This window comes from Cannabis sativa, unplaced genomic scaffold (assembly GCF_029168945.1).
Source record: "Cannabis sativa cultivar Pink pepper isolate KNU-18-1 unplaced genomic scaffold, ASM2916894v1 Contig3, whole genome shotgun sequence".
Taxonomy (NCBI): Eukaryota; Viridiplantae; Streptophyta; class Magnoliopsida; order Rosales; family Cannabaceae; genus Cannabis; species Cannabis sativa.
In genome coordinates, this window is record NW_026870039.1 from 6,178,813 (window position 1) to 6,189,830 (window position 11,018).

At 28.9% G+C, this 11,018-nt stretch overlaps 1 protein-coding gene across 2 annotated transcripts; it reads left to right on the forward strand.

Annotated features, from left to right (window-relative positions):
* Window positions 1-5,810: 5,810 nt before the first annotated feature.
* On the forward strand, window positions 5,811-10,754 carry LOC133033187 (upstream activation factor subunit spp27-like). 2 transcript variants are annotated; one of them, XM_061107819.1, is made up of 9 exons: window positions 5,811-6,413; window positions 7,119-7,227; window positions 7,345-7,519; window positions 8,315-8,465; window positions 8,573-8,690; window positions 8,817-8,991; window positions 9,401-9,457; window positions 9,615-9,671; window positions 10,423-10,754. In XM_061107819.1, exons 1-9 carry the CDS (start codon window positions 6,088-6,090, stop codon window positions 10,431-10,433), a joined length of 1,179 nt encoding a protein of 392 aa, XP_060963802.1. In that variant the 5' UTR covers window positions 5,811-6,087; the 3' UTR covers window positions 10,434-10,754. The 2 variants fall into 2 exon arrangements, with proteins under 2 accessions (XP_060963802.1, XP_060963803.1); XM_061107820.1 differs by lacking the exons at window positions 9,615-9,671; window positions 10,423-10,754 and having other exon boundaries at window positions 5,828-6,413; window positions 9,360-9,457.
* Window positions 10,755-11,018: the final 264 nt, after the last annotated feature.

Consider the following 11,018-nt stretch of genomic DNA (forward strand, 5'->3'; position numbering starts at 1 on the left):
TTCCTCGTTTATAGGAGGGAAGAAATTTTCAATTACATCAACCATCTTATCGACATCAACATTGTTGCTGGCCTCGACTGGTTCATCCGACTCCCATGGTAAATCCACCTATGATAACTACTTTCAAAACCCTTTGTGAAGATATGTGTCTGCACAATGTTCAATGGATGCAGTCTAGTATTCATACATCTAACACAAGGACAGAAAATTCGTCCGTCACAATCTTTGTGATTAGACGCAAGTGCCATAAAGACTTGGAGACTTTCCTAGTAAGCTGGATCCTTACGATTTCTTATGGTCACCCAAGTCTTATCGATTGTCCTCTACCAAAAAATTATAATTAATAAATTATAATCAAACTTGTTTGTGTGACACAAATTTTATGATTTATGTACAAGTTGAACTAATAGTGCTTTTATTTCAATTTATGATTTTTTTTAACTATTAGTTTGAATAGTATTTTGATAATTCTAAAAGAAATATTAGGATAATTAAACTTATAATATTTATCTTTCTTTTAATAAAATTTAGATTTAAATAAATTTTTAAAAAAATTAAACCTTTTCTAGTTAAAATATTTAGTTTTAAAATCAAATGTATTGAATTTAATATGTTTTTAATAATACTTAAATATATAAAGTAAATATAAGAAAATTATTGAATTAAAAATCTAAATATTTAATATTTTTTTTTTAAAAAATAAAATTAAACATTTTTTATTTAAGATACTTAGTTTTAAAATTAAATGCATTGAATTTTAAAATATTTATAATAAAACTTAACTATATTAAATAAATTTAAAACTATTTTTTAAAATAAAAATCTAATTATTTAATAATTTTTTTTTAAAAAAAATAAAATTAAACTTCTTTTTAATTAAGATACTTTGTTTTAATATCATTGTAATAATATTTAAATATTAAGTTTTTTAAAAAAATATTAAATTGAAAATCTAATTACTTAATATTTTTTTAAAAAATATAAAATTACACTTTTTTTTTATTAATTACTTAGTTTTAAATTATTTAAATTTAAATTTAATTTCATGAAATTTTTTAAATAATTAATTATTTAAATAATAATTTATTTTATAATTTATTTTTCAATAATTTTTTATAAGTTTGATAACTTATTATAAATTATAATATTATTATAATTTATATTGTCTCAAAATTCTACTAACATTTCGGCAGTATAACAACTATATTTTAACCTATCCAAAAAAATTTAAATTTATCCTAAACACTCCGACAATCTTCAAATACATTACAAATTCACATTATTTCTACATACACAAAACTTACATATAACTAGAAGAAATTAAACAATTAGTAACACTAAAAAAAATACATAAAATCTATTTTTTAAAACTATATTAAATGTGTTTTTTTAAAATTAAACTAAAAAAATAATTTTTTATACTATAAATTAATAAATATACAAATTACATTTATTTACAAATTAACATATAAGAATAAAAAAAATACTAACTTTTTGTGGTCGCTCCAATCAATAACTCTAGCAAATTTTTTCTATTTATGTGTCTTAAATTCTTAAAAAACAAATATTTTTTATATTATATCAAATCAATACATATATATAACTTATAATATTTTACATATTATATCAAATCAATACATATATATATATACTAGTAAAAAGTTACGTGCGAGGCACGTATACTAATTTTATGTTAGGTATTTTTTACTTTATTTAAAAGATATAATTAACAATTAAAGAAAAAATATTATTACTTATTAGGTGAGATTATTATTATGTATATCTAAATAATGTAATTTATAATTTTGACAATTAAAAGTAAATACTGGACGTAATATATTATAGTGTTTAAGAAAATTTGATAATTTAAGTGTAATATGTTCTTAAGATAATCCAAAAATAAACTAAAAATTCATGTTCAAATACTAAAGAAAACACAACTTAAATGTGTGTGAAATAAAAAAGAAAATTAAAAATCAATCTCTAAATTATTGATAATTGAAGATAACATCTATCTAAAAGTTGTAGATAAAAAATCTCTTTTTCACAAATTATAATGTGAAATGTTTTAGTTAAAATACTTTATATATATGCAACACTTCTAAATGGGTAATACCCACTGATTGGCACTAAAAAAAATTAATAAGGTAACAATCTAATAATATTTTATGTCAAATTTCTAATAATTATTTTTTTTAAAAAAAATTATATTTATTTTTTTATAAAATTGGAAATAATAATTATAACCGATACTTTGAAAAAATTATAAATTATTTTTAAAAATTAATTGAAATTACTACTTTATAATTTTATAAAATTGTGAGTTTATTAATAATTTATTATTGTAAAACTAAGAATCATTTACATGTATATTAATGTGTTTTTTTTAATAGGAGAATAAGAACTTGATTGTGGAATCCAATTGTCTTAATATTATTCATGCTCTTAAAAATAAAACGCTACAATACTTCTTAGTTCTTAGTTAGGGTATCATTGTTAGAGAAATATTATTATCATCTAATGATTTTTTTGACATTACCATGCATCATTCTCCTAGGGGTAAATACCATTTTGGATCTTGTATTTTGCAAAAGTTACCAATTGGACCTTGTGTTTTGTTAAATGACAAAATGGACCCTGTATTTTTTAAAATAGTACAAATAGGACCCTGAATTGATTTTTAAAGTTTAATTATAATTCGATCTAAAAGTACTATGACAAAACTGTTTACATTTTTTGTATATGTTCGTATTAGGAATTATCTTCAAGTTGGTTGTATTAAAAAAAAAGTTATCTAAAATTAAACTCAAGGTCTTGTTTTTACCATTTTAAAAAATATAAGGTCCATTTTGTCATTTAACAAAATACAGAGTCCACTCTGTAACTTTTGCAAAACAGAGGGTCCAAAATATTATTTACCCTTCTCCTAGAATAACTAATGAGATGTTGTTCATTATTTATATTATTAGGATTGGAAGATGATAATCTTGTCTAGGGATCAAGTATAATTTTTTGTGCTGAAATTCTTGTGTTGGCAATTGTCATTATTCAATAATGTTTATGACACTTTTTTTTCGTTCATTTTTTTTGTTAAAATTTTCTTCATTGGTTTTGTTCTTATAGATTTTGGTAAGCTCAAGTATTTTTTAAAAAATAAAAACAGATAAATGATTAGCATCAAAAATCAGTTCAAATATTAATGAGATTTGTTTTATTTTTATTTTATTATTTTATTATATATAAATAATATTTTATTATTTTATTAAATATAAATAAAAAGTCACCCATGATTTTCCCATAAACCAAGAATTCAGTTATATAGGCACACTTTATATAGAATAGATATGTATATCCTAATAAAAACCTAAACAGAAATTCACAAATGGAATCGACACAATAATTATTATTTAAATATATATAAAACTTAATTTTAGAGGAATTTCTTTCTATCATTTTATATCATTGTTTTCTTATCAATTATTTATTAGGCAATTGAGTTTTGTTACATTTTTTGAAAATAGTTAATTTTATTAGAGATTTGTTTTATTTATTTTGATTAAATCTTATGTATGATGTAGATTATATTGGCTAATATAGTTCTACCTTGGAAGGCTTAGCTCTAATAATATAAAGGCTTCAAAGATAAGTTTTTTCTTGTTATAATAATAATTACAGTTTATTCTTAATTTAATAATTCACATCATTATCATTGTATAGTGTGCTGATCCACATTTATACATCTATTTATTTATAGGTAGTTTTCGTCCAGGCGACTGTTTACATCGGATGCCTCTTGAAGGTGGTCTCAAGTTGTTTTGTCTAAATTTTCGAGATAACTTGGTCTTATATAAGTCACTTTGTTTGTAGTGACTCATATTCTGACTTTGTATATCTTTGGCTAGACAATTAGCTTGTTGACTGGAAGTTCTTCTGCATCGACGATTATCATAGTGTGATTCAAATCACTCTCTCAAAATATATATATATAATATAAACAATGTAATAAATTTAAAGAGACAATGATATTTTTTCCTTTTGTTTTCATTTACCATATTTTGAAATTTAAAAGCTGTAACAGATAAATAAGAGATTTGATTACTTTTTTTTGTGTGAGGAAATGAATGCCTTTTGACCAGTTACATGGAGAAGAAGAGCGAGAATGGTGATATGCATAGTTGGGGAGAGATTTTTAATAAGATTATGGAAGAAGAGGAAGATGAAAATGGAGAAGATGATGATTATGTGTATAACAAATCTAAAAAATAAAATAGAAAAAATAAATCCGTACCTAAAAAATAGGGGCAGTTATGGTCGCCGGCACAACCACCACCATCAGTGGTGGATGGTGTAACCAGTGGTGGAGGCCAATGATGGTAAATACATGTCTTTTTTTTTTTTTACAAAAAAGGAAATGTGATATTTCTCAAAGAGATGGGAAGAAGAAAGCTGAAGGAAATGGGAAAATAGGATTACTGGCGTTAAAATGGGTTTGGTTAAATATATTTCCTTTCTTGTGAGAATTATCCCTAGCGAAAAAAACTGACGACAAAGTCGTGAGTGTTGGACTGCACACTGACGACGTGGCAGTCCATCACTGAAGACTTTGTCGCCAGTGAATGTTTTAGAGGGAAAATTCCCGTCCATTTTAATGGCTCTTTTTCAAAAAAAAAAAAATAATAAAATGAATAAATACTGACGAAAATTTCGTCATTAGTATATATCTCAATGACAACTTTGTCGTCATTGATATATTTTGTCGCCATTGATATATACTTCAGCAAAAAAAAATTTATTTTAAATTATTAAAAAATTGGATAAAAATATTAACTTTACTTAAAAGAATATTTTCAAACTTTATTTTATTTAGCAACATGTATATTAAAAAATTACACCAAAATTATTGAGAATCTAATAAATAATTTAAATGAACTAAGATTTTTTAAAGAAAAAATCAAAATTATTTATATCTATAAACTCATACCTTAACAAATAAAAAAAAAATTAAAAATTCAATAAAAATATAAAATTATTTACTAAAAAAATGTTAAATCTTTCTCATTTTTATTTTGAGGGGGCATGATTTGATAGTTGTCAAAGTTTAGGGGGCAATGTTATTAATTGATAAAAACAGACATCAACATTTAAACGGAATAATGAGATGAAACCTAACAAAAGGACTAAATTTCTTTAAATATAAAAGTTCAAGGGGATTCTTAACAAACCTTATATTTTAGGAGCTAAAATCAATATTGTCAAAAGTTCAAGAGAAAAAATTGCTAATTATTCTTTTTAAAATATAACTATAGCTTACAGTGTTATAAGTTTATAACTTATATTTTTAAAATTAATATTTTTTTTTAATCTAACGAATATAGATTATGGTAGTATAAGTTTATCACTTATATGTTTAATTTAATATATAAAAAAACCCATATAGAATTTGAGTTTTTTTTCTTCTAAAAAAAAAGAAAAGTTGACCTAGTCAACCTGTTGACCCGATGAACCCGCAACCCGCGAAACTGTTGGCCAACCTGACCATTTCACGGGCTGGGTCCGAGTTCAAAAATCTATTTCACAAACCGGATCCGGGTACATTGTTTTGAATCCGAAACCTGGGAACTTAAAATTTGACAAACCCGCCCGATATTCAGCGCTACCTTTAACCCTTCAGTCAATTTGGAGGACTTATCTCATGCTCACTAGCAATAGGATTGGGCCAGATTTGGGCCACATGGCCCATTTAACTCTACACAGAAAAGATCAGGTGTGTCAGTCTTAATCCGTAAAAGAACACTTGTAAAAAACGAGAACAACGTAAGCCTAAAGCCTTTGCTCCTATTGAAATTACAAAAATACCCTTGACATCCAATCCCCGCTCTCTTGCAGCGACTCTCCCCTCCGTTCACTCCCTTGTCTTTTTTTCTCAAATTCCTATGTTTTTTCATTCTTTCACATTCACTTGCATGAGACGCCATTTCTTTTTTCCAAAACGAAAAACAAGGGATACTCGTTTCTCTCTCATTTTCCCGGAAAATTAAACATACTTTTAATCCGACGGAAAACTTGGAGGACTTCCGCCCTAACCCAATGGTTTCTGACGAAGAACTCGTGATCCGGCTCCGTGAGATTCTATGCGTTTCGGACCTTGATACCACCACGCCCAGCAGTGTCCGCCGCCAGCTCGAGGCCGATTTTGGGCTCGCTTTATCAGACCGAAAAGCCTTTATCCGCGAACAAATCGACATTTACCTGCAATCCAACCTGACCAAACCTCAAGACCAGGAAGAGGAAGTTAAAGAAGGGGATAAAGGAGCAGAGGTCGCTGAAGTAGAACAAGAGGAAGAAGGCGAAGCCGAAACGGAAGAGGGAGAAGACGAGGATGATAGTCAGGGCAAAGATAGCAGAAAAGGAGGGTAAGTATTCTTCAACTACATTTGTGAATAAGGTTGCTTGTGAGGAATAGAAACCAAATTGTTGTTCTGGGTTTATCTCTAAACGGAATAATCAAGCTTCACACTTTCTTATTGGAACCCAGATAGATTTTTGCATTTTAATTAAACAAATGGGAAGAAGAAAAAAAAAATACAGGTTATATTTATTATTTACAAAATTGCATTACTTAATATCAACCTGGATTATTGTGGTAGAGGAAATGTTGGTTGTTTTAGTGGATTATTCGAGTCTTTTAATAAGAAAAGAAAATTGAATTTGATTATATTAGCTTTCGGAATTTGAAGATATCGACAACGGTCATGTTTGAATTATAATTCCTTTTACCATGTAAGTTGATCTAAACAATTCATTTTAGATGTTTGAGAATTACTTTTGAGTGAATTTGAACTATTTTATTCGAGAATAGATTATTAATTTCATTTTTCTTTCTTCTGTTGGATATATCAGCTGTCTCGTTCATGGGAATTATTGGGAATGACGTATATTCTTTATGATTATCATTGTTCATTCGGTAAAGTGTAGTTATGAAAGTTTCTAGTGCATAATGGATTAATGTTTTAAGACTTGTGTTCTATATCATTTTTATTTTCATATATTTCCTTATGCCTTAATGTATGTAAGTTTCTACTGTTGACTGACACTCGACGTTGTCAATTTACATCCAGGTCGACCAAGGAGGAGAAAGTTAAAAAAAGAGGCGGCTTTAATAAATTATGTAGCCTTTCTCCACAGTTGCAAGAAGTTGTTGGAGAGCCAGAATTGTCCAGGCCAGAGGTTTTTATTTTCTAAAATTTGGATTTGAGTTTGCTTTCCCTTTATCTTTTAATTTAATGCTTTTCATTTTTCTGAAACCATATTCTTAGACCTGTTTACGTTGTGTTTTGTCTTTAGGTTGTGAAGAAAGTATGGTGCCACATCCGGGAAAATAATCTGCAGGATCCCAATAATAAGAGAAATATTATTTGTGATGAACCAATGCGTGCCATTTTCCGTGTTAAAACAATTAATATGTTTCAAATGAATAAAGTTCTGTCGAAGCATATCTGGCCATTAAGCACAGAAGATGGTACTTACATAATTATGTTTCTTCTCATCTTTATTTTTGTGTCTGAATGTGTGGTATGATTGTGTTTACTTATAATATTAGGCTTGTTATGATCTTGCATGTCAGAGGTTCATGTGGGTTTCTTTGCCATGTATAGTTGTGCTGTATTTGTTTCTTTTTTTCACTAGTGGAGTTTTTGGCTGGGTTTGGCTTTTGGTGCTATACATATTTCAGTTGCAACACTATTATAAACACAATAAATGCAAGTAAATTATGTAATTAAACATGGATTCACCCACTTCTTCTGCATCTCTTGTAATTTGGTGAATGCTGAACATAGCCACCTGGGTGCTGAATCATATTTTAATTTTGCATGTTGCCGTGTTTAGACTGATTGCCTCTTTACTCCAACCCTTTCTAGACAGAAAATTATTTTAGTTAGTTCAGGTTAATATAGAAAAGGGAGAAAACAAGATGGTATCTCATCATGAAAGATATTGGTAGATTCCATATATTAGTCTTTATATCAGTTCTTCTAATTGTGTTATACATATCATTCAGTTCTCGTTTATATTTTCTTTTTGAGAGTTCTTAGGATATTTTACTAGTTGAAATGCCATATGATACTGATATTGTAGTTGCAGTTTTTATATTTCTCCACTTTCAACTTAACTGCAACAACAAGCTTCCACATTTCATCTCGCTTTATTTTATTTAACGGTATATTATAATGATCCTTACTGTCTACGTTTAGTGATTCATTCTTAACATGTCGATTGACTGGAAATTTAACTTGGTAACATCATGAAAACTCAGGGATTGTGAAACAAAAGCAAAGAGCTGATGCAATTGACGATTGTCAGTCTGAAGTAGAATCCAGTAAGACTGTAGAAGAAGTGGAAGAGGAAGAGGAAGAGGAAGTAAAAGTAAAAGTAAAAGATAGTAAGCCACAAAAAAGGAAACGAGGGTAAGTTCCCCCACTCTTCTTTTTATGTTTGTTTTATGGAAGGAATGATCCAAGTTAAGCTTTTATTCATCTTTTGTTTTGTTTCTTAAATTTGTTACCTCGTGAAGTAAGTCTGCTGAAGTGGATAAAGGTGTTAAAAAGAAAGCAGGTGGTTTTACTAAAGTGTGTAGCCTTTCTCCACAACTTCAATTGTTCATTGGAGAGTCCAAATTGGCAAGGACAGAGGTAGTTTGATCGGTGTACAATATTTCCTCTGCATTTGTTATTTCTTCTTGATTGGAATTAGAGGAAGTTATTTGACATGCTTTTGAATTTATTTTCCCATTGTTTCTTCTCCTCTGTTGTGTTCAGGTTGTCAGGAGACTTTGGCGCTATATTAAGGAGAACAATCTACAAGATCCAAAGAACAAGCAAAACATAATATGTGACAAGTCATTGCATACCCTTTTTCAAGTTGATATCATCAACATGTTTCAAATGAATAAAGCCCTAGCAGCGCACATATGGCCATTGAAGATGGAAGATGGTATGTTTTGAACGAGCTTTGGCATTTTTTATATTTTGGTATCTCACACAAAAATGAAATATGTAGTTCAATAATAATGGATCAAAATACATCTCATATTTGACAATATGCATGGTGGAAAGCATGTCTAATGTGCAGTTTATCCTTTTATTGTTGCATTTGATGTAGCCCCTCGTACATGTTCAGAAGTACCCTTTACTCAGAATTTTATTAGGTTTAGTTTGCCAAGCTTTATTTCAGATCAACCTTCCATGGTGTAATTTCATTTGTAGATTGTCCCTTTTTTTAAGCACAAAATACAGGTTCATATTTTAGGGCATATATCTTTTTATATCTGTATTCTTTTGTTTGTGTGTGCATGTTTGAAGCCGTATGGTAGTTTGAATCAATTACATTATTTGATATGTAGAAGCTCCAGCGGACTCTTCACAAAGGGATGATAAGGCTAGACAGGATCAAGAAGAAGGTGATTTGGATGTTAATGTTACCACATGTTTGTTTTCTTTTTGTATGCCATTCATTTGTAATTCTGGTGGTGTCTTTTTTTATATTATTTTATTTTCATTTGGTGGATTTCTTCAAACTTTTGGTGGTTTGATTCATTTACTTTGTTTGACGTATAGCATCTCCAGCAGACTCTTCACAAAGGGAGAAGCAATCTGACGAAGAGCAAGAAGAGGGTAAGATATCATATCTGACTTTACCAAATTGGATTGTAGGTGTTAACAGGGTATTTATATGTTTCATGGATAGGTTGAGTGGTCAAGTCCATGATCTGTTCTCTCCTATTTAGCAATATTGCTCGAGTTTGCTGCCTCTCAAAAATTGTAGTGTTTGACAAGAGAGGGACCAGTGTCAAGGAAAAATATTAGTTATTGAGTGTGCATTCATAAATTTGGTTATGGCTTAACTTACATAGCTAACTAATCAAGACATGACTGAGGTCCCTTATTGTTGTTTCTGGAACAGCGAGCAACTTTTGTTCTTTTAGATATAGATGAGTGCGAACAGAAATAAAAATAGCCAAAGAAAGGAGGTTCTGGTCTTCTTAAATTGGGGACTTTTAGGTGTAGCACCAAAAAATTATAGTATGCTGCAGATGCTGATTTGTCAATTGGCATTTGTGGTAGCTTTAGTAATACGAGAGTTATACTTTAGTAGTTAAGGGCAACTCACATAATTCTGAGATTAGGGCATTTACTATTCTGTAATGAAAACAATTGTAAAGTGATTGATAATTCACAGAAGCATTTCCTAAATGTGTAAGTGCACATGTATATAATGAGATTATGAAATATTTCTTGATGTCTTGTCTTTCGAGTTCGGAACTGCAAACATAACCCTATTACCTATTTTAGTTTAATTAGTATGCTAATTTTGTTCTACTGCTCTTTATCTCATATTGTGTTTTATGCTTGTTTTTTTCTTTAGGATCTGTCTGAAACGAGAAGAATTTCATGCGATGATAAATTAAAAGATTTCCTTGATGTTGGCACGCTCAATGGCTTCTCAGTCTTAAAGCTTCTAACTGCTCATTTTGTCAAGGCAGAGTAGAGTGTTCACTTGTACATATTGTGAGTCTGCGACGTGGTCCATTTTTGCTCAAGCTGATCTCCCTTTGTAACTTGATAGTACTAATTACTGTTCCAACATCTCCCAGAAAAAAAGGGAGAAAAAAAGGCATCCCAAGATATTTTTTTTTTCTTTCATACCCTTTTCACCTTTCAGTTAAGTGTTCCATTGGAAAATATTGTCTCTTAACATATATCTTGAGTGAGCTTTATTGATTATTCTTAGCTATTTGTGGTTTCTATCCGTCAGGACATGAGACAGTACTTTAACATTGATTGATATGTATAGGACATTGTTATTGAGTGGGATTATCCTTTAAAAAAAAAAGTAAAAAAAATGTCTAATATCATATGAAGTAGTAGGTGAAAGGTTGTTGAAAGTGGCCAAAGCTATGCCTGCTTTGTACTTATTACATTTGTATGGGTCCTTACATGTGAACTACTTTGGTGCTTGGC